A 24,518-nucleotide genomic window follows, 5' to 3' on the forward strand; every position below is an offset into this window, starting at 1 on the left:
TTCATTTAAAAAAAGAGGGTGGGGGAACAGGGAGAGGGAGAGAAAGTGCTGCTGTAGTCCAAAGTCATACTGACACATAGAAACCTCTGCAGTCTCGGGTCCCACCTTGAATCCATGGACTCAGATTTAACAATAATCGTTTTGGGCTGAGCCCAAATGCAAACGTATTCATTAAAATACGTCTGATTAAATCAGACGGCTTAGGAATGACAAATTCCTATAAGGACAATAATAAAGAGTGATTTGTTCTCAATTTCTCAATTAATCTAAGTTCCTTTTCGAGCCCTTAGAGCAGTGATCCCCAACCAGTGACCCGGGGGCAACATGTTGCTCCCCAACCCCTTGGATGTTGCTCTCAGTGCCCCCAAACCAGGGAGTTATTTTTGAATTCCTGACTTGGGGGCAAGTTTTGGTTGAATAAAAACAAGATTTCCTACCAAATAAAGCCCCTGTAAGCTGATAGGGTGCATAGAGGCCCCTAATAGCCAATCACAGCCCTTATTTGGCTCCTCCATGAACTTTTATGGTGCTTGTGTTGCTCCCCAAGGCTTTTTACATTTGACTGTGGCTCACGAGTAAGAAAGGTTGGGGATCCCTGCCTTAGAGAATGGGGTGTGTAGTTCCTGTTGAGTCATATTGATAAATCTCAGTCTGATTTTAGAGTGGACAAAACTGAATACCATCTTTATATTGCCAACAGCCTTCAGACCAGTCAGACTTTTAGGGGTGGTGTGAGATGTTGAACCCCTCGAAAGCACAAAAGATATTAAATATTTATTTTGAACTAACTGCTCCAATTGGCTTATTGCTTTGATTAAGAAATTAATGGTTTGCAGGATTCTATATTGTATTCTTCATAAATCTCTTATGTGGTTGTGGGGGGGGGGGGTTCTTTTCCCTAATGGTTCGTTTAGGAGATACAGCAGTTACAAGAAATGAACGGCCAAGGGCAGCATCAGGCTGTAGCCTTGGTGTCTCTTTGTGGGAGTCACCTCAAATCTCTAACTACAGCTCAATATTGCCCGGTGCCAAGAGTGCGGCAACCTTAAGCCGAGCAGATGTAGTATAAGGTCAACCATTTGCACCCAGACTAGTTACCCACGGCAACAAAGCCAACGTTTGCTTTCATATAGGCAGATACAGAATAGAAGAAATGGAGCAAAGAAGTAACAGTGTCCCCATTGAGTCCATGAGGGTCTTTGGGATCCACCAGGGGTTCCTATGTGTCAGTATGACTTTCATTTCATCAGAGCATTTTATTTACCATCCCAGCCCGGTTAGGAAGAGCCCTGCCTCTTCTGATACAGTATTCTCAGTTTCTCCAGTTGCTCTTTGCATCGGGCATGAGCTAAGTTAAGGCTCTGGTTCTCCTTAGAGAGGTCCTCGTATTCCTGAGCTAAGTGCACGGCATCCACATTCTCCTTTTCTACTTGATCCAGTCTTGCAATCAGTTCTCTTCTACGAAAAAGAGAAATCGTCAGGTCAGATATTGTGCTTCTAACCATCCTGCCAATCGGCCGACTGCTCGTGTTTTCATTACCACTTTGTTGCCACCAAGGGCTAATGTAACATTCACAAAGTTTGCATCAGATCGAGTTATCTACAGCGGCCAATGTAGGGTTGCCACATTTGGCTTCCATGCAATCTAGATGGGTGTGGGCGGTGGCTTCAGGGGTGATATAGATGCTATCAGGGGGCGTGTCAATGATGTTTTGGGGCATGGCCGTGATGTTTAGCAGCAGGTTATGACACAGCAGCCTGTGATTGGCCCAATTTCACATCAATGAAGGGACAGTCCGGTCTGCCTGTTTTCCGACATATATAAACTGGGCAGGCAAATTTGAACTGGGCAGCCTATCTAAAAACAGGGCTAGTTCAAAACCAGCACATAGTAAGGTAAGGGGCCCAGGCAGGGGAGAGTTAGGGGCCCAGGAAGGGGAGCGGGGGAGAGTTAGGGGCCCAGGCAGGAGAGAGTTAGTGGCCCAGGCAGGAGAACGGGGGAGGGGGAGAGTTAGGGGCAAAGGCAGGGGAGCGGGGGAGAGTTAGGGGCCCAGGCAGGGGAGAGTTAGGGGCCCAGGCAGGGGAGAGTTAGGGGCCCAGGCAGGGGAGCGGGGAAGTGTTAGGGGCCCAGGTAAGGGAGCAGGGGAGGGTTAGGGTTCCAGGCAGGGGAGAGTAAGGGGCCCAGGCAGGGGTGGGGAAGAGTTAGGGGCCCAGGCAAGGGAGCAGGGGAGGGTTAGGGTTCCAGGCAGGGGAGAGTTAGGGGCCTAGGCAGGGGAGAGTTAGGGGCCCAGGCAGGGGAGAGTTAGGGGCACAGGCAAGGGAGCAGGGGAGGGTTAGGGTTCCAGGCAGGGGAGAGTTAGGGGCCTAGGCAGGGGAGAGATAGGGGCCCAGGCAGGGGAGAGTAAGGGGCCCAGGCAAGGGAGCAGGGGAGGGTTAGGGTTGCAGGCAGGGGAGAGTTAGGGGCCCAGGCAGGGGAGAGTTAGGGGCCCAGGCAAGGGAGCAGGGGAGGGTTAGGGTTGCAGGCAGGGGAGAGTTAGGGGCCCAGGTAGGGGAGAGTTAGGGGCCCAGGCAGGGGAGCGGGCTTGGGTCGGCAGTACTGGGGCCCACTGTTTTTTTTCTTGGTGTCCCACCAGCCCAGTTGACCCTGAAAGAAATGCGTGTACTCGGAAACCTTGGCTGCAGTAGAAACACGCCACTCACTTTCTCTCCTCCAGAGCTGCAATTTCCTTCTTCACTTCATGATATTCCTCCGCTATTTTGCAGTGCTGTTTGAACACCTGTAGGGATTCTTTTGAAGAATTACATGGTGGAAGGGGCTGGGATATAAAGGGAAAATTGTTTTAGTCGTCTTTTCTATTCCCACCACTGTTTCTTGCAAGTTGAGATGTAAAAACAGTGTAAAGGAGCCCTATGCCTTCAGTTTTTATCTTACTTTTCATTGGGGTTTTTTTTTTGTTTCTTTTGAGCAGAAAATTTGAAATCAAACCTTTATAATGGGTGACTGCATTTAAAAAAAATGGGGATATGAAAATATTGTGACTCAACGTGTAGATTCAGAGGGTTTTTTATTCATTTTTAAGTTTAAGTTTCTTTAAAACATGACTACAGCGAAAAAAATCCCCAAAATCCACAAGGGCAGTGAACTACGTTTTTTCCCCCACAATGCACCAGTTTCTCAGAATCCCAGTGTCATTGTGGGAGCAAACAAGTGATTTCCTTATTACAATTGCGCCTCACCTACTACAATTGCATCCACTTCAACAAAATGAATGCATTTGCGCATACGAGTCGTTAAAAATCGGGTGTAATTGCGCCAAATGGTTTGCCGTCTGTCTGCCATCATTTGGGCAAATCTGTCCCATTTTGCTTTACCGAAAAATTCACAAAACAGCAAGAATTAGCAAAATGCATTGAAATGAATTGGTGCCTTTTTTTACCGTGCAACTTTTTTTGCAGCCAATTAAGTCTATTAGGGTTTTTTTGCAGCAAAATCAGGCTAAAAATTTCACTCATCACTAGTCATTTTTTAGTGATCAGCGTGCAAGTGGCATGTGTGTCCTAATCTTTTTGCACAGCTGCACTGACGTGCAAAGGGAGCCCTGGAGCTACTGCTTGGTCCAGAGGTGGCAGTAGCATCAGGGTTCCCCTGCGTCAATAGGCGCAGCAGCGCTCAATTCAAAATGGAAGGTAGGAAGGGCTGAGTAGCGCATTTTGATTAGGGATGCACTGAATCCAGGATTCAGTTCAGTATTCAGCCTTTTTCGGATTCGGCTGAATCCACAGTCCTGGCCAAACCTTGGAAGGGTTAAATGTCCACGGAATTGGAAAAAAACCAAACGTTTACCCCTTCAGTATTTATGGTTCAGTATTCGGCACTTGGGATGGATTCGGGGGTTCAAAAAAACTGGCTTCGGTCATCCCTAATTTTGATGCAAATACTAGTGAATGTGGCCCACTGTTTTCTCAGCCGCTAGCATATTTTCTAAAAAAAAACCTCAAATCCAAAAAACATGTTCATGTTAAGTTTCAAAAGAAGATCAAATTGTTTCATTCATTTCCAACAAGCAGATTAAAACAGCATCTCGACAGGATTTATCTGCAGAATTTTCAATTTAAATTTTTGAGACTTTTTATCGATAATTCTTGAAATTTGATTTGAAAAAATTTGATGTCATTTTTTTGCCACAATTTTCCAGAATTTACAAATATACAAGTTCTTCAAATTATAATTAATGTTCCCCTTTGTCTTGCCTAAGCAGCCATTGTCTCATACTGTTTAGTATCCTTTCTAAGCATCCCATAACCCCCCCTTGATGTTTTAAGAAGAAGCCAGAGGTGGGCGGAGATATAACTTGACATCACTGAGGTTGTGTTTAACCAAAGGGACTACCCCCTGGGTTATTATTTAAAAACACAGCAGATAGACCCCAAACCAAATGTTGCACCTCAGTCAGTGATTCCCTACTTATGCCCCTCAACACAGTCCAATGATAGAGCTCCAACACCTTCCATAGATACCAACCGTGCAATTATCCCACCCATTGCTTTTGCTCACCTGAAGCTGCTGATCTAGATCTGGAAAAGCCAAAGGGAAGCTATTCTCTGACGATGATGCATCTACAAAACAATGGACTCGTTAGTAAGTTGCAACTGTTTTCTAATATTTTACAAGAATGTTTAATTACAATACAAAATATATGAATCTAACTTGATTTCAAGCAATTGCAACTGGCCACCACCTTGGACAAATTTAACAAATTTGTCTGTCACTGTATAGCTTCAATCTAACAAGTGCTGAACACCAGAAAAAATGATTAATTGTGGGCAATGAAGTGTTTCCTGCCATCAGCCTCAGAGCTATGAACTGGAAGGTACTTGTTCTCTTACTTTACAACAGTCATAACATCCAAAATACCTAAATAAGGTCAGAAACACTTCTACATCTTCTTACTATTGGACCAATACAGGGGGTATAATAATGATTAGGTAACGGTTGTCCTGTCCTCACCCACCGCAGCACAAGATTGATCAGAGAGTCAATAGCAGCATAATCCCAGTGATATCGCTGTTGCTTAAATCTCTGATGTGATCATGTATTGTCAGCAGATGGCAGTGTAAAACCAACCTATAGGACTCTTAATTTAAAATTTAACATAGAAAAATGGATCATTTGGGGGGTTCAAGTGCTTTCTTTAGCAGAAAATGCTGAAATGAAACAATACAGCATATTCAAAGAGCTTGCAGCCCCTCAAACCTAGAAATGAACCTATCAGAAAAGCTTGCAGCTCCTTCAGCCTAGCAATGAATTCACCAGAAGAGTTTGAAGCCCCTCCAGCATAGAAATGAACTGACCAAATGAGTTTAAAGCCCCTCCAGTCTCAACATGAACTAACCAAGCATGTCTGAAGCCCGCCCAGGCTAGAAATGAACTAAAAAGAAGAGTTTGGAGCCCCCCCAGCCATAGAAATGACTAACCAAAAGAGTCTGAAGCCCCTCCAAGCTAGACATGAACTAACCAGAAGAGTTTGAAGCCCCTCCCACCTAGAAATGAACCAATAAAAAGAGTTTGAAGCCCCTCCAGCCTAGAAATGAACTAACTAAATGAGTTTAAAGCCCCTCCAGCCTCAACATGAACTAACCAAACGAGTCTGAAACCCCTCCAGCATAGAATTGAACTAACCAAATGAGTTTGAAGCCCCTCCAGCCTCAACATGAACTAACTTAACTAGTCTGAAGCCCCTCCAGGCTAGAAATGAATTAATAAAAAGAGTTTGGAGCCCCTCCAGCCTAGAAATTTACTAACCAGAAAAGTTTGAAACCCCTCCCACCTAGAAATGAACCAATAAAAAGAGTTTAAAGCCCCTTCAGTCTAGAAATTAACTAATAAGAAGAGTTTGAAGCCCCCCCCCAGTCTAGAAATGAACCAATAAAAAGAGTTTGAAGCCCCTCCAGTCTATAAATTAACTAAGAAGAGTTTGAAGCCCCTCCAGCCTAGAAATGAACAAATAAAAAGAGTTTGAAGCCCCTCTAGCCTAGAAATGAACTAAACAAATGAGTTTAAAGCCCCTCCAGCCTCAACATGAACTAACCAAACGAGTCTGAAACCCCTCCAGCATAGAATTGAACTAACCAAATGACTTTGAAGCCCCTCCAGCCTCAACATGAACTAACTTACTAGTCTGAAGCCCCTACAGGCTAGAAATGAATTAATAAAAAGAGTTTGGAGCCCCTCCAGCCTAGAAATTTACTAACCAGAATAGTTTGAAGCCCCTCCAGCCTAGAAATGACTAACCAAAAGAGTCTGAAGCCCCTCCAGGCTAGAAATGAATTAATAAAAAAAGTTTGGAGTCCCTCCAGCCTAGAAATTTACTAACCAGAAGAGTTTGAAGCCCCTCCAGCATAGAAATGACTAACCAAAAGAGTCTGAAGCCCCTCCAGCCAAGACATGAACTAACCTAACGAGTCTAAAGCCCCTCCACCCTAGACATGTACTAACCAGAAGAGCCCCTCCCACCTAGAAATTAACCAATAAAAATAGTTTGAAGCCCCTCTAGTCTAGAAATTAACTAATAAGAAGAGTTTGAAGCCCCTCCAGCCCAGAAATTTACTAACCAGAAGAGCTTGAAGCCCCTCCTGCCTAGAAATGATCTAACAAGAAGAGTTTGAAGCCCCTCCAGCATAAAAAAAGAACGAGAAGACCTTGTCGTAAAAAACCTCTAGAAAGTTCAATAAAGAGTGATTGGCTAATTGAATTTACATATTGCTGTACATGAAATGTTATACACTGACTTCACAGTTTTAGTGGAAAAGTTTCCAGGGAAAAGAGAACAGAAATCAAATGTCCCAACACCTTTCCCCATATACTTCCTTTATCTCAAGACCCCAAGGAACGGAAGTCACTTTGCCACTACATTCTTCTACAGGTCACACATTCAACTGAATATCCTGTATCAGTTACCTTAGTTTCCCATAAGACAACATGATATTTGTAAAGTTTCACCTGTAACTGTAATTGCTATTTTAGTATGTGACCCAGTTTTTCAATTCGGCCAACTTTGGTGTAGGATGCCCAACCTGAAGTATGATCTTGCACAAGGGAACCCTATACCATAACCACAGGGATGCATCCAGAAGCCCTCACGGTTGCCCCAGTTGAACAACAAGCAATTGAAAGGTGTTTTGGGGCACATACACCTGGGTGCCACCCCTGACCTCACAGGTTCAAGTTGCTTCCATTTGTTTGAAATTTACTAACTGCTGCACAAGGGACATGCACTCATTGCCCATGACAGCAGTCACTCATCACACATGTCATACACTAATGGTGAAACTCCAATGGCAATGCTGCCCAGAAAATCCAATATGGTGGAAGTGAGCTTGTCAGAAGCTGCCATCGAAAAGATGGCATGTTTTATTGACTAAGGGGCACATTTACTAATCCACGAATGTCCGAAAAGCGTCTGAATGCATTTTTTTCGTAATGATCGGTATTTTGCGACTTTTTCGTCACCGTCACGACTTTTTCGCGAATTTTTCGAGCGCTCGTAATGGCTATGAAAAAGTCGCGACAATTCACGGAAGTCGTAATGGCTATGAAAAAGACGCGACAATTCGCGCACGTCGTACCGGCTACGAAAAAGTTGCGACAATTCACGAAAAAGTCGCAACGGTGACGAAAAAATCACAAAAACTACGAAAAAGTCGCAAAATGTTCGTTTCCAATCCGATTTTTTCCCATTCGGGATTCGGATTCGTGGATTAGTAAATCAGCCCCTAAGTGTAGAAATTCAAGAGAGGCAGTTAGGAGCTAAAAGTGGACAAAGTTATGAATATGTCGCTGCCTTTTCCATTAAACGTAAACCTTAATATAAAACAAAACCAAAGTGCCATATACTGGCGAGCAATTGTATAACGTGGACATAAGGCTGGTCCAACTTCTGTATATTCTGCTTCCCAGTTTCATTGTCACTGAAATGAAACTTCCTACTCTTCTCGCTTCCCATTCAGAGTGACTTTAACAGCTCTGGCAGCTCAGTATCACTATGTAACAGCGCAGTAATAAGGTGCATAGGAGTGTAGGCTGTGGGGCTTGTGGGAGCGAGGGCTGAACTGCAAGGGGAAGGATGAGAATAGGAGAGCCCATGTCTGTATAGTCTTATTGTGCATTTACTCTTAGGCATAGTTATCTCCAAGTTCTTGTAGGTCATATGTGCAAAAATGATTGTTAGTGTGCACTACTGGAACTATCGGTGCACTTTGCCATGTTGTTTTAAAACCTACTTTCCCAGAAGTCCAGTAGTCACTGCAATTGGGCAGAACATTCCAATGCACTCTGTGTAGGTGGAAAGATTTGCACTTTTGCACTTATATATATTTTTTGTATGATGTTAAGCTATCTCCAAGGCTCATTTCCAAGGGACCAAAGCCTGGCTTAGGCCAGAAGATGCCAGTATTTTCCATCTCTATAAAATTAAACTACACCCCCAACCAAGCCCCTTACTTAAAGGAACAAGAGACATCCAAACACAGTGTGGCTAAATCCTTTGCTCATCTTACTTGAAAGAGTGAATATTGCTGGGATTCCTTTGTGTTGGCTTTTCTATTCAGCAAATCAACACACAGTGCCGATATCTTTAGCCTACAATATCTGTACTCCCCTGAGATACTGTGGGGGAGCCCTCCAGTAAGAGCTGATAGAGCCTGGTGTATCTCATGAACTTATGCACTTGGAGCTGGAATAAACCATACACAGCATCATCAGATGCCTTTGTAGCATTACATTGCCTGCAATCAAGTAACAATCAGGCCATATTTAAAATAACAAACCCAAGCAGAACACTTACATTAACAGTGGTCAAAAATAAACCAAATCAACCTTGGGAGTACCATAGATCATAGAATCTACAATCTGTGGATAAAAGGAATCAAGTGCCACAGATCATAGAGTTTACTGTTGTCTTGGGCCCCTGCGATAATCATTCCCCAAGGGCCACTTCTCCCTGATGATTAACGGCTTGCCAGTGCCATGGATGCAAGTGCTGGAGTGCTAAGGGGCACAAAATGATGCCTCCTTTTTGGTCCATGCAGGCAGCAATTATACCCATAGTATTTGTGCTTTGTTCCTTGCACCAGAATAAAGTTGCTGTGCCTCAGGGGTGCAACACCCGTGCAAGAGCCAAGGTGCTTTGTGCCTGTTTTTAACACTAGGACCTGCAAAGAAATCAGGATAATTAGGAGCTTTGAGACTTCATAATTGAGGCCTAAATTCTCAAAGCTCCTAATTATCCTGATTTCTAGTGCCTTAGGTTATACTGTATGTCTGGCATTCCTTCTAATTGTTCACTGTTTATGGTTCGAACCCATAGAGCATTGTATTTCACAATTTACGACTTTCAGCTCCTCTATCTTATGAAAGTGTTTTTTAAAAAATTCAAAAATGTTTTTTTATGTAATTAAAATAAAATCTAGTGTTAAAAAGTAAAGTAAAAAAAAGGCACAGGTTACAGTTAAACTCTGTAGAATACAATGGGTGTAGATTCCTGTGTAACAACTAAACCGCACTATTTTCTACAGAGCTTGTCTGCTATGTAGACATTTTGCTTTAGAACTTATATATTATTATTATATCCCTTCTATTCATTCTACAAAGGGGTCTTCCTTCCCCAGGCTCTGTACACATTCAGAACCTTACATCAACGTAGTTGGCCTACTCTAAGCTCACCCAATGTCTTCTACCCTAGGTAACACCCTTCTGACAGACAGGTAACATGCCTTAACTACTACGGCACAGTGTTCTAGGGGCAGAGGCATGTATTTGACCATATTTCTACAGATGTTAGGAACAATAAAAGATCAGGTAAACCCCTGATTGGATCTTTAGAGGTGTAATGAATACTTTTGATTGGCTCCTCAGAAAAAGAACATTTTGGAGAATTAAATCACAGCTGGGGTACTTCCGCGTGCTTTTAATGGATGGACAGTCATTGGTCTATAAATCGGATGTGTACAACCTACAGCCTTCCAGTTGTTCTTCAAGTTCCCAGCACCCCTCAACAACCCCTGCCTTATCCCTAATGTAAATAGAAGAACATATCCAACAATTATTACAATGTTATAATATATACATTTACCCTTTGCGAGGATAGTTCCTTTGCAAGTTGCCCCTTGTAAGCGTAGGCCATATGACTTCTTTACCCGGCCCTAATACCAACCCAGCAGCTATAAGTGCACATTTCATAATTTCTCATTCAGCGAGACATAACCACAGTGAGTTTCTCATACTTTTGATCCACTGGATCTAACAACTCGCGTTATTAAATGAAAACAATTGACAATATTATTTTGCCAGCCAAATGTCCGGCCGCAGCAAACTGAGATAGGATTAGCAGCAGCATTAAGGAACAAGATGATAAAAGGGTATAAGCTTTCAATTTCTTGGCTATTAATATCACTTATGAGAGCTTTGGCTTGCCGGTACTTTATCACTCTGACAAATTTAACTCCCTTCAGTGTTCGCTGTCAATCCAGATTTCAAGTGTGTTACTTTAAGGATGTTAATGGCGTTTTTTAAAAATAGGGGGAAAGAGCTAAAAGCAGAGGGATGAATCATGGCTCATGGGTACATAGAATGACTTTACTGCCTCCCCCCCCCCCCAGCTGCTTCTGGTAATATTGTGCTAGCTATCTCTTAAACTGCCTGTAATTGTTTATCAAGGTTACTAGTCATTCTTCTATATAAAGCAAGGGTTGCCTCATTCTATATTAGAGACACATGGTGCTACTTGCCACGGCTACAAAATGCCACAAAATACCCTGCCATAGGCAATACTGAGAACTGCCTCTGATAAAACAAATGTAGAGACAATTATCAGTGTTGTCTATTTGGTAGTCACCACAAGTATCTGGCTACAAGTAGCTCCTTGTGTCATTGCCCTAATACTAACTAAACTAGTTGGGCGTTCTAGTTTGCCAACTGATAGTGGGCCAATGCAGGGCTGAGTAAAGGTACCTGGGCAATATTTCATTGGTGGGCCCCCATTGTGCCATGAAATCTGCAATAGAATAACCTTCAAGGATGTGACGTTCAATATAGTAAGCAGGCAGGCAGTGAAGAAATGATCCCCAGGTGTGCCACCCCTGAACTAACTGCCCTGGGAGCAGATAAATGACAAAATGGTGAAGCCAAAAGAAAAGAGGCAAATTAATCATGATATAGACGTCTTCCAGTTCATTAAAATGAGAGGTCTGCCATGTCTGAGGAAGGCTTCTTCTAAAAGCTATCCCTGATGAAATGTGAGTTAGTGGGCCACTATCCTGGTGGGCCCTGGCAAATGCCCCTTTTGCCCATTTATTGAAATGGCCCTGGGTCAATGCCCTGATCACAATATTATTTGCTAATTGCATTGTTAATTAACCTGTAGAGCTCCCAGTCAGTAGCCAAAGCTTGTAAGCCATCATGAAAAGAGCAGAGCCAGGACATAACTTCAGAAATAGTTTTTGCCTTTTTGGAAAACACACCGAAGCTAAAAATGATCTTTTCAACAATCGGGGCAAAAAATAATTTGGAGTACAGCTTTTATGATAGGGAGTTGAATATGTGGCTAAAGGTGGCCATACACGGACCGATTTTTTACTTACAAACGACCGATTCCCGAACGATCCGATGCTATCGTTAAGTTATCGTATAGTTGGTGGTGTACGAACGATCGTCGTCCCACTAAACGAGCCGACATTATCGTCCCCAAAATCGATCGGCCAGGTTTAAAAATTTTGGTCGTTTAACGATAAAATCTGCCAGTTGGTGTGAGTGTCAGACATTTGTCTTTCAACGATTGTTCTCTGCGCATGTCACGATTGCCAGCAGCGGAAGTCAACGACATTCGATCGTACGTAGATGTACGATCGTACGTATTTTACGATAATGATGCGACGAAATCTTTCCCGAATTATCGTTGCTCGTGGATGGCATATCGTATGGGAACTCGATCGCCATACGATCGTTTGTCGATATAATCGTTCATCGCACAACGAGCGAAATCGCCTCGTGTATGGCCACCTTTAATGTAAGGTTTCCATATGTAGCCTCTGCACCAAATACATGGAATGTTTTCTATACTAATTTGGGTTCTAACAGAGGTCAACCTAAATTTCCTTATGTAGTCTTTGAGCAAAATGCCTTAGTACCTTAAGACTGGAAAATATTTTTGGACTACAGTGGGTTCTAATAAAGGTCAATGTACAGTAAGTTTCCATGGGTAGCCTTGGACGGGAGTTGAATATGATATGTGGTTTATAACAGAGGTAAATGTAAGTTTTACATGGGTAGGCTTGGAAGAAACTGCCTATGCAACAGAACCAAGAGATCTGGAAAATATATTAGATCCAATATGCCTTTACAATAGATAATACAAGGAGTTTATTGGCACTACACAGACCTCGGGGCATAGGTCCTGTGCTATACAGCCTGCTATATGTACCTGCTGCACTACTTTACTTTCTGTTATGCCTCCCTGTGTTAATAAGTTGCTGTGTTTGAGCTAGAGGAAACATTAGATTGGTTGAACACAACTCTACTACAGAATACTCAGCATTCTACAACATCCCTATTACATGCAGAATAATCCACACTTGTGTTTACACTACACAATGTTTTTAGAACTCACATACCTCTCACTACATTGATGGCACCATCTACTAAAATGTTCTATCACCCTATTCCTCATACCTACAATTGCTGCTATTTGGATAGTTATATGGGAAGACAGTGTGGACTACCTTTTTGGACCTTCCCAAAGACAACACTGTATGGACCCAATTTGAGCTAAACAAAAAAAAAAAAAAGAAAATGGGGGCGTATCAGTGATTCACCCAAATCAGTTGATCCAGCTCTTTGTTTTCTTAAGTAAATAGCTATTACCAAAACCCAAACTCATTCATTACAAGTACTGACAGAGCACTTAGTGTGACAAGTCCGGGTTTTATGGTCATGTCTTGTGACCTTATCCAAGACATTATTTTTCCTCTTCTTTAAGAAGCACCTATAATTAGCCCAGCAATGTGTAAGTGGTGGGAATTGTCTTTACTGCATGTGCTACAATGTAAGTTATTTAAGGATAATTTATTATATAACCAATTCTGTGACTACTCATAAAAAGTCTTTACTGCCACAAAACAACTGAGTCAATGGCTACAAAGATAACCTTGCCTGGTATGCAGAGCATTATTGCATACCATAGTACATTTCATAATGGGCTTGTCCAAGCATCTATTGAACAGCTGCAGTATGTATTTATAGGTGCAACGCTCGGAGACGCTTTAATTTGAGGTGCAAATACAGTGTCCTGGGAATGTGTTGATGGGCCACTTGCTTCAGCTGGGCAAGCTATATTGAGAGAGCGATAGACTTCTAAAGTGTAATAATATATCAGCAATGTATCAGTTTCAATGATTTTCCCTATGCATGGGCTGGTGGGTCATGGCCGCTGGCATTCTGAGCAAGGCAGAGGTTAGCAGACTGTGGCGCCTACCCACCATATGCCGAGTATGGCCCAATGGGCAGCTAGAGATGGGTTGGGGGGAAGTTTATTTGGTCTCTCTGAGGTTTGTGAAATTTGGGGTGAACGGTTATTCACAAGGGAGAGGGGCATTCCATTGCAGAACTTATACTAATACTAACTATACTGTATGCTTCTATATGGCAGTTGGTTTATTTTTGGGGAGGCTATGCCCCCCTAAACCATCATTATGCTCTGCCAATGGCAATTGTCTATGAAATCTCTGAACCATAGCCAGATGACTGATATATTTGTATGTCTGTAATAAGGTTTGGGGGGGAAGCAGCCCTAAGCAAATGTTCAGCCACAAAAGGGGATTGAATCTAAACAGTTTGTAGTAAGGTAAATAAGTGTTAAATGTACTATGTATATGGTTACTGTAGATCAGGGGTCTCCAACCTATTTTACCTGTGTAAAAGGAGTTGGGGAGCAACACCAGCATAAAGAAAGTTTGGGGGTGCCAAATAAAGGTTGCTGGCTATTTGTAGCCCCTATGTGCACTGGGAGCCTGCTGGAAGTTCTGTTTGGCAGTACTCATGGGTTTTTATGCAACCAAAACTTGCCTCCAAGCCAGGAATTCAAAAATAAGCAGCTGCTTTGAGGCCACTGGGAGCAACATCTAAGGGGTTGGGGAGCAACATGTTGTTCATGAGCCACTGGTTGGGGATCACTGCTGTAGACCCAAAATAAACTGTACCAAGTGAAGAACCATATCAGCTATGATCACTTGCATTCAGGTCTCCTCCTGGCCTTCTCATGGGCCATCACTTAGCCCCAGGGAGACTCACTTGATCCCAAGTCTGAATGCCAAGTCTTTTCTAGCAGGGGATAAACCTATGGATGAAAATGCCCAAAGTCCCAACCCTCCCCCCCAACAATGACACTGAAACAGAAGACTTAAATGGCACTACTCTCTCAACTATGTGATTAGAAAAGTGGGATTCCCAGCGCTAAATATGAACCTCAACTTTTACAGACTGAGAAGTCCATTCCAATTCCATTTTCTATTTATTTTGACTGTTTTTATTACATATAAATTACAAGTCTCGTGGTGCACGGGACATATTTTTCAGTGGAGAACCTTGTTATTATTATTAATGGAAACTACTTGTCACCAGCAGTGACAGGTGGATTTCGGACACAGAACACACATTTGAGTGTTTTCAGGAGAAAAATGTGCCGCTGGTGGCAGGCAGTTTCCATTATCACTAATGACAGGTTTCTCAGCAGGGTTCAGGCATTTCCCCGGCTAGAAAACACAGTCAGAGAATATAACTGGTGAGATATGAGCCCAAGTATTAACTGTGGAAAGTACTGAGTTCACATTGGTAGCAATGAAAAAACCTTATCAACAAAGAAAAGACCATTCTTGTGCACAGTGGGGAGGGAGCCAGCTCATTCACCTGTATGTGCCTGCAAACTGGGAGGCAAACGCCCAACTTCCTGCACTTATTGGATTATTTTGGTACAATGCCTTTACTCAATAATTTAGAAAAGTAGAAACATAGCATAATGTACTTATCACAGGGGTAGAATATTTTTATTGTGTTACTAGGAGTACAATTTACCCAAACACAACTTTAGCTTTTTGAAAAGTAAACATATTTCAAGCAACTTCTCAATATACATCAATTAAAAATGTTCATGATTGTTAATGTAATAATATGGTTTGGAACAGTTCCCTAAGCCCCGCCCCCTGTTCACCTGCATGCTGTCTGTAAGCTGTGGAGAAGTTGTTACAATTTGTAACATCAATATTTTAGTCCCTCCTCCCCTGTCAGGATTTCAAATGATGCAGAAAGAGAAGAACTGTTTTGCAGCTGGATTTCAGCATATAAAAATGGTATTTATTCATACTTTTTGAAGGAACAGATTCCTGTGATAAGTATATTAGGGGTTTCTGTGTTAAACAAATTTTGGTTCGGAAGCCGGAGTTCCCCTGTAAGAAACTCTGATCTTGAGTAACCCAAATATCTAACTAGGGGAGCCTTCCCAAGCTTGTAGTATTTTAGTCCCAGTTGGGGCTTCAGTCAGATACTAAAGAGGTATATTACATATCATTATGTTCTTCCTTGTAGACATAAACATATATGTGTTTGTGAGTGTGGCAATGCATATGAACAGAGAGCTTTGCATAGTCCCAGTGCCTAGTCATTTTTGAACAATCACCATGCACTCTATTGTAAGCTTCTATAACCGCTTCCCAAGAGAACCCTCCTAACAAAGCTCTAGGCCAAACTACCCTTCTAGACTGTTCTACAAGTTACCTATTCTAGCCTGTAGCTAAAGTATACAATAGGGATATATTATGAAAATAGCTAGATGGTCAGAAGGTCCTGCACCACACACAAGCCATAACCAGTGTCGGACTGGCCCCCCAGGATACCAGGAAAACTCCCGGTGGGCCCAGGTGTCAGTGGGCCCTCCTGCTCACCCTACCATTTGCCTTGTATGCCTATACCATGGCCATTACTCAATTCTATATGAGAAGAAACAGAAGAAATGGGGGAAAGGATAGATAATAGTATGTAAAAACAAGTAATTAAGAGATTAAAGAAAGTGCATATACAGAGAAGGGGAGAGTGGGCCTAAGGTCTAAGGTTTTCTGGTGGGCCCTTGTCACCCTAGTCTGACACTGGCTGTAAGATTGGCAGCAGTTTCAATTTGCCCATTAAAGTCAATGGGTAAAATCTGATTGGCTGTTGTTGGTCACTCCCACTTTAGGTCATCCAACAAATGTCACTGTTTCATTTGGGGTGACCCCATTATTATGTTATTCAAGTTTGGGGAGTGAAGCTTCAAAGCTGTAAGTTTGAAAATCTTCCCTGTCAAAGTCAATGGGAAAATTGGGGGGTTCAGAGCGGCGCCACAAAAAGATGGGGGGGTGGTATTGCTTAGAAAAGCACAAGCAACCTGCTTCGCTATAGGGTGAAGAAGTGTGGGGAGTTTGGGTGCTGTACCCCTAAAACTGTAGGAGGAGTAGCGTTTAGAAAATGGGGGGGCGCTAAGAATAAGAAGTGGAAGAATAAGCTGAAGTGGGGGAACAGTCTGTGGGGTTTTTCAATCCAACATAATAAAATATTTTAGAAGGACAGGCTTCAGCTTGATCAGCTTGCTTTGCTGGTCCAATGTAAATGGGCCGTAATCTACAGAAAGCTGCTCCCCCCATATTGATGTAAGCCCCCCCAAACTTGATAAGAGGCAGCCTGTGTTAGTGAGTACTGTTTGTGCTACTGGGGTTGTTCCTCTGGGGAAAAACAATTGAAACGAGTGGGAAAGTCCCTTCAAGAAAATCAGAAACATATAGACCTGGGCAGCCATTTTATTTTTTGTATTAGGTCAGTGCTGCTATTTTTTTTATGCAGTGGGTAGATTATTGTTATAATATCATATTTTTTTATGGTATTAAAATCATGACATCATTCAAATAGTACTTTCAAGGAAGAAACAGATTTTTCTGATAACAGTTGCTTTCAACTGCCACAGACAGCACAATTCCACTAACCGTGACAGGAACAATCAGCCATAATTACGGTGGGCAATTTGATAGCTTGGTACAATAAATCATTAGCTGCCCTTTAAAACTGCAAAAAGAAGATTCTGGGGGAAACATGAATGTAAGGGGAGCCCAGCACTAACCCGCCTCACAATGAAGGCAAGCTTCGTACCGGGACCTTGGGAGGTTAAGCGATTGTCCATTTTCTCACGAAAGGCTCACGGCCTAGGGGGGAATCGAACCTGGGTCCCTGCGGAAGACCCACGCCTACTGGCCCAACTCCCTACCACTAAGCTAACCCAACTCCTCCCACTTGTAGGAGGTTTTTTGGTCTCTAGTATTTACAACCAGAGGTTGGTGTATTGTAACTGTCAGAATGAAACACGCAGGGTTAAAGCCCGGCCCTTGCACCAAGGCCTGTATAACTAGGGGGGCTGTCCCATAAGGAGAGAGTTTGAATCCGGAGAATGTGCTGCGCTGAGTATAATGTCATAATAGGCAAAACATCTCTATGAGAAACGTTTGACCTGAAAGCAGTCGCTTGTGTGCCTATCCAAGCTGGGCCCAATAAAGCCCTATGGGGGTTATATGTATGTATGTATATCTTTATTTATAAAGCGCTACTTATATACGCAGCGCTGTACAGTAGGATACATTAATACAAACAGGGTTATTAAGATAATAATAGTTAAATACAAAGTATAACAATAAATACAAATAAATAAAAGATACAGTTGCAATAAGTTAAGAGTCAAAGACACAAGAGGGTGGAGGTCCCTGCCCCGTAGAGCTTACAATCTATATGGGAGACTTTCCATAGCAGGCTGGCCGGCCACTACTGTATCACGTAGGTTTTCTGCTTTATAAATGTGAATATTGACAGACATATTGGGGGAGGGTTTAGAAGCAGGAGGGGCAAACAGGAACAGAGCTGCCAATCAGAGGGAAGCGCCAGAACATAAGAGACTTTATGGGAAGTGAAATACACACAGAGAAACACAGAGGGGCTCACACTGGGATCTGGGGAGTTCCCTTGGTTTGAAAAAAAAAATCCTATGACTTCAGGGTAGTGATTACCACAGGGCCCGACAATTGTCCCAGGTCCGGGGGGTTTTTAGGATCTTAGGGGGCCGTCCATCCTGCACTTACTTGTATTAGCTGGGGGGGGGGGGGGGCTGGGGTCAGAGAGCTGGAGACTTGGGAAAGGAGGGCGGGAGCTCGGATGCCTGCATTTTCCCCCTACACAGCTTTCCCTCTGCTTATTGGTCACTAATGTTAAGCCCCGGTAAAGCTGCATGGGGATTGGATGGGAAGTTCAAACTTCACCCACCCAATCCCTGTGCAGCTTTACCGGGACTAATCAGCAACAAATTTTACCTGTTTATAGGTCCCTGGTAAGGCCTCACCTTGAGTATGGGGGGCAGTTTTGGGCTCCAGTCCTTAAGAAGGATATTAATGAGCTGGAGAGGGTAAAGGGGATGGAAGATTTAAACTATGAGGTGAGACTGTCGAGGTTGGGGTTGTTTTCTCTGGAAAAGAGGCGCTTGCGAGGGGACATGATTACTCTGTACAAGTACATTAGAGGGGATTATAGGCAGATGGGGAGGGGGTTCTTTTTTCCCATAAAAACAATCAGCGCACCAGAGGCCCCCCCTTTAGATGAGAGGAACGGAGCTTCCATTTGAAGCAGTGTAGGGGGTTCCTCACGGTGAGGGCAGTGAGGTTGGGGAATGCCCTTCCTAGTGATGGGGTAATGGCAGATTCTGTTAGTGCCTATAAGAGGGGCCTGGGTGAGGTCTGTATGTGAGTGGATAGATAGGTCAGTGTGGGTCTGTATGTGAGTGTATAGATAGGTCAGTATGGGTCTGTATGTGAGTGGATAGATAGGTCAGTATGGGTCTGTATGTGAGTGGATAGATAGGTCAGTGTGGGTCTGTATGTGAGTGGATAGATAGGTCAGTGTGGGTCTGTATGTGAGTGTATAGATAGGTCAGTGTGGGTCTGTATGTGAGTGGATAGATAGGTCAGTGTGGGTCTGTATGTGAGTGGATAGATAGGTCAGTGTGGGTCTGTATGTGAGTGGATAGATAGGTCAGTGTGGGTCTGTATGTGAGTGGATAGATAGGTCAGTGTGGGTCTGTATGTGAGTGGATAGATAGGTCAGTGTGGGTCTGTATGTGAGTGGATAGATAGGTCAGTGTGGGTCTGTATGTGAGTGGATAGATAGGTCAGTGTGGGTCTGTATGTGAGTGGATAGATAGGTCAGTGTGGGTCTGTATGTGAGTGGATAGATAGGTCAGTATGGGTCTGTATGTGAGTGGATAGATAGGTCAGTATGGGTCTGTATGTGAGTGGATAGATAGGTCAGTATGGGTCTGTATGTGAGTGGATAGATAGGTCAGTATGGGTCTGTATGTGAGTGGATAGGACAGTGTGGGTCTGTATGTGAGTGTATAGATAGGTCAGTGTGGGTCTGTATGTGAGTGGATAGGACAGTGTGGGTCTGTATGTGAGTGTATAGGACAGTGTGGGTCTGTATGTGAGTGGATAGGACAGTGTGGGTCTGTATGTGAGTGTATAGATAGGTCAGTGTGGGTCTGTATGTGAGTGGATAGGACAGTGTGGGTCTGTATGTGAGTGGATAGGACAGTGTGGGTCTGTATGTGAGTGTATAGATAGGTCAGTATGGGTCTGTATGTGAGTGGATAGATAGGTCAGTATGGGTCTGTATGTGAGTGGATAGATAGGTCAGTATGGGTCTGTATGTGAGTGGATAGATAGGTCAGTGTGGGTCTGTATGTGAGTGTATAGATAGGTCAGTATGGGTCTGTATGTGAGTGGATAGATAGGTCAGTATGGGTCTGTATGTGAGTGGATAGATAGGTCAGTGTGGGTCTGTATGTGAGTGGATAGATAGGTCAGTGTGGGTCTGTATGTGAGTGGATAGATAGGTCAGTGTGGGTCTGTATGTGAGTGGATAGATAGGTCAGTGTGGGTCTGTATGTGAGTGGATAGATAGGTCAGTGTGGGTCTGTATGTGAGTGGATAGATAGGTCAGTGTGGGTCTGTATGTGAGTGGATAGATAGGTCAGTGTGGGTCTGTATGTGAGTGGATAGATAGGTCAGTGTGGGTCTGTATGTGAGTGGATAGATAGGTCAGTGTGGGTCTGTATGTGAGTGGATAGATAGGTCAGTGTGGGTCTGTATGTGAGTGGATAGATAGGTCAGTGTGGGTCTGTATGTGAGTGGATAGATAGGTCAGTATGGGTCTGTATGTGAGTGGATAGATAGGTCAGTATGGGTCTGTATGTGAGTGGATAGATAGGTCAGTATGGGTCTGTATGTGAGTGGATAGATAGGTCAGTATGGGTCTGTATGTGAGTGGATAGGACAGTGTGGGTCTGTATGTGAGTGTATAGATAGGTCAGTGTGGGTCTGTATGTGAGTGGATAGGACAGTGTGGGTCTGTATGTGAGTGTATAGGACAGTGTGGGTCTGTATGTGAGTGGATAGGACAGTGTGGGTCTGTATGTGAGTGTATAGATAGGTCAGTGTGGGTCTGTATGTGAGTGGATAGGACAGTGTGGGTCTGTATGTGAGTGGATAGGACAGTGTGGGTCTGTATGTGAGTGTATAGATAGGTCAGTATGGGTCTGTATGTGAGTGGATAGATAGGTCAGTATGGGTCTGTATGTGAGTGGATAGATAGGTCAGTATGGGTCTGTATGTGAGTGGATAGATAGGTCAGTGTGGGTCTGTATGTGAGTGGATAGATAGGTCAGTATGGGTCTGTATGTGAGTGGATAGGACAGTGTGGGTCTGTATGTGAGTGTATAGATAGGTCAGTGTGGGTCTGTATGTGAGTGGATAGATAGGTCAGTATGGGTCTGTATGTGAGTGGATAGATAGGTCAGTATGGGTCTGTATGTGAGTGGATAGGACAGTGTGGGTCTGTATGTGAGTGTATAGATAGGTCAGTGTGGGTCTGTATGTGAGTGGATAGGACAGTGTGGGTCTGTATGTGAGTGGATAGGACAGTGTGGGTCTGTATGTGAGTGTATAGATAGGTCAGTGTGGGTCTGTATGTGAGTGGATAGGACAGTGTGGGTCTGTATGTGAGTGGATAGGACAGTGTGGGTCTGTATGTGAGTGTATAGATAGGTCAGTATGGGTCTGTATGTGAGTGGATAGATAGGTCAGTATGGGTCTGTATGTGAGTGTATAGATAGGTCAGTGTGGGTCTGTATGTGAGTGGATAGATAGGTCAGTATGGGTCTGTATGTGAGTGGATAGATAGGTCAGTATGGGTCTGTATGTGAGTGGATAGGACAGTGTGGGTCTGTATGTGAGTGGATAGATAGGTCAGTATGGGTCTGTATGTGAGTGGATAGATAGGTCAGTATGGGTCTGTATGTGAGTGGATAGATAGGTCAGTATGGGTCTGTATGTGAGTGGATAGATAGGTCAGTGTGGGTCTGTATGTGAGTGTATAGGACAGTGTGGGTCTGTATGTGAGTGTATAGATAGGTCAGTGTGGGTCTGTATGTGAGTGTATAGGACAGTGTGGGTCTGTATGTGAGTGTATAGGACAGTGTGGGTCTGTATGTGAGTGGATAGGACAGTGTGGGTCTGTATGTGAGTGGATAGATAGGTCAGTATGGGTCTGTATGTGAGTGTATAGATAGGTCAGTGTGGGTCTGTATGTGAGTGTATAGATAGGTCAGTGTGGGTCTGTATGTGAGTGGATAGGACAGTGTGGGTCTGTATGTGAGTGGATAGGACAGTGTGGGTCTGTATGTGAGTGTATAGATAGGTCAGTATGGGTCTGTATGTGAGTGGATAGATAGGTCAGTATGGGTCTGTATGTGAGTGGATAGATAGGTCAGTATGGGTCTGTATGTGAGTGGATAGATAGGTCAGTATGGGTCTGTATGTGAGTGGATAGATAGGTCAGTATGGGTCTGTATGTGAGTGGATAGATAGGTCAGTGTGGGTCTGTATGTGAGTGGATAGATAGGTCAGTATGGGTCTGTATGTGAGTGGATAGATAGGTAAGTATAGGTTGAGTGTGCTGGGTTTACTTGGAAGGGTTGAACTTGATGGACTCTGGTCTTTTTCAACCCTATGTAACTATGTAAATGAGCAGTAAGGAAGGATGTGTAGGGGAAAGGACCTGCATGCTCTTCTCCCTGGCCCCCCAGGATACCAGGAAAACTCCCGGTGGGCCCAGGTGTCAGTGGGCCCTCCTGCTCACCCTACCATTTTCCCTGTATGCCTATACCATGGCCATTACTCAATTCTATATGAGAAGAAACAGAAGAAATTGGGGAAAGGATAGATAATAGTATGTAAAAATAAGTAATTAAGAGACTAAAGAAAGTGAATGAACAGAGAAGGGGAGAGTGGGCCTAAGGTCTAAGGTTTTCTGGTGGGCCCTTGGCACCACAGTCTGACACTGGCCATAACTCCTCTATAGTGGACGACTATACAGTACAGGAGCTCTATCTTCTGCACTGCCCACACATTACAGCAGATGTTACCTAGCTATAAGGCTGGACACCTGTGGCCCCTGGGGGGTGGGGGCGGCATGCCTGATTTGGATAGAGTGTTTATATACTGTTCTGGGAGCTTTTTAGCAGGACTTTCATTCACAATTGAAACACCCCTTTCTCCAGGTTATCACTTCATTGACCATGTGCAAACTGTTTACTGCCCCTACAGTGTTTCAGAGCTCCCCGGCCACCATTATATGGCCCCAGTTAGATGGGTTCTTGATTCCTTTATATCTTATTATGCATTTATTTTTCCAGAAGGAGAAAACAATCAAATACTGATACAATTTATATATTTTGTGCACTTATATTTATATCTCTTATATTTTAGTTTCAAGATACACCTAAATAATCCTAAAGTTTATTTACACTAATGCCCTCCTGCTGGACTATGTGGTGAGTAGTTTCCCTTTAATATGTAGTACATATTCCTTTGCTTGGTATAATCCTCTCAAAGATTATGGATTTGTGTCAGCACACAGGGAAATATGTACTGTATATATCTCGTATGTATCTCTGAATGGTTGGGCTGGGAAGCGCAGTGCTCCGGATGAGAATGAGAATGTGGGGAATATGTACTGTATGTATCTAGTATGTATCTCTGAATGGTTGGGCTGGGAAGCACAGTGCTCCAGATGAGAATGAGAATGTGGGGAATATGTACTGTATGTATCTAGTAGGTATCTCTGAATGGTTGGGCTGGGAAGCGCAGTGCTCCAGATGAGAATGAGAATGTGGGGAATATGTACTGTATGTATCTAGTATGTATCTCTGAATGGTTGGGCTGGGAAGCGCAGTGCTCCAGATGAGAATGTGGGGAATATGTACTGTATGTATCTAGTATGTACCTCTGAATGGTTGGGCTGGGAAGCGCAGTGCTCCAGATGAGAATGTGGGGAATATGTACTGTATGTATCTAGTATGTAACTCTGAATGGTTGGGCTGGGAAGCGCAGTGCTCCAGATGAGAATGAGAATGTGGGGAATATGTACTGTATGTATCTAGTATGTACCTCTGAATGGTTGGGCTGGGAAGCGCAGTGCTCCGGATGAGAATGAGAATGTGGGGAATATGTACTGTATGTATCTAGTAGGTATCTCTGAATGGTTGGGCTGGGAAGCGCAGTGCTCCGGATGAGAATGAGAATGTGGGGAATATGTACTGTATGTATCTAGTATGTACCTCTGAATGGTTGGGCTGGGAAGCGCAGTGCTCCAGATGAGAATGAGAATGTGGGGAATATGTACTGTATGTATCTAGTATGTACCTCTGAATGGTTGGGCTGGGAAGCGCAGTGCTCCGGATGAGAATCGGAATGTGGGGAATATGTACTGTATGTATCTAGTAGGTATCTCTGAATGGTTGGGCTGGGAAGCGCAGTGCTCCGGATGAGAATGTGGGGAATATGTACTGTATGTATCTAGTATGTATCTCTGAATGGTTGGGCTGGGAAGCGCAGTGCTCCAGATGAGAATGAGAATGTGGGGAATATGTACTGTATGTATCTAGTATGTATCTCTGAATGGTTGGGCTGGGAAGCACAGTGCTCCAGATGAGAATGAGAATGTGGGGAATATGTACTGTATGTATCTAGTATGTATCTCTGAATGGTTGGGCTGGGAAGCGCAGTGCTCCAGATGAGAATGAGAATGTGGGGAATATGTACTGTATGTATCTAGTATGTATCTCTGAATGGTTGGGCTGGGAAGCACAGTGCTCCAGATGAGAATGAGAATGTGGGGAATATGTACTGTATGTATCTAGTATGTATCTCTGAATGGTTGGGCTGGGAAGCACAGTGCTCCAGATGAGAATGAGAATGTGGGGAATATGTACTGTATGTATCTAGTATGTATCTCTGAATGGTTGGGCTGGGTAGCACAGTGCTATGGATGGCGATGGAGGAATGTGCTATGA

General features: G+C 43.5%; 1 protein-coding gene across 2 annotated transcripts in view; it reads right to left on the reverse strand.

The window, feature by feature from the left end:
- Positions 1-870: 870 nt before the first annotated feature.
- The window catches only part of map3k7cl (MAP3K7 C-terminal like), a 31,764-nt gene continuing 8,116 nt past the window's right edge, over positions 871-24,518 (reverse strand). For both annotated transcript variants that reach the window (XM_002939149.5, XM_004912160.4), the window contains 3 exons: positions 4,556-4,617; positions 2,701-2,816; positions 871-1,458 (listed from right to left, as the gene is read on the reverse strand). In XM_002939149.5, the coding sequence (XP_002939195.2) occupies positions 1,278-1,458; positions 2,701-2,816; positions 4,556-4,617 (359 nt within the window). In that variant the 3' untranslated portion in view covers positions 871-1,277. The remainder of the gene's footprint in view (positions 1,459-2,700; positions 2,817-4,555; positions 4,618-24,518) is intronic.

The sequence above is a fragment of the Xenopus tropicalis genome, chromosome 2 (assembly GCF_000004195.4).
Source record: "Xenopus tropicalis strain Nigerian chromosome 2, UCB_Xtro_10.0, whole genome shotgun sequence".
NCBI lineage: Eukaryota > Metazoa > Chordata > Amphibia > Anura > Pipidae > Xenopus > Xenopus tropicalis.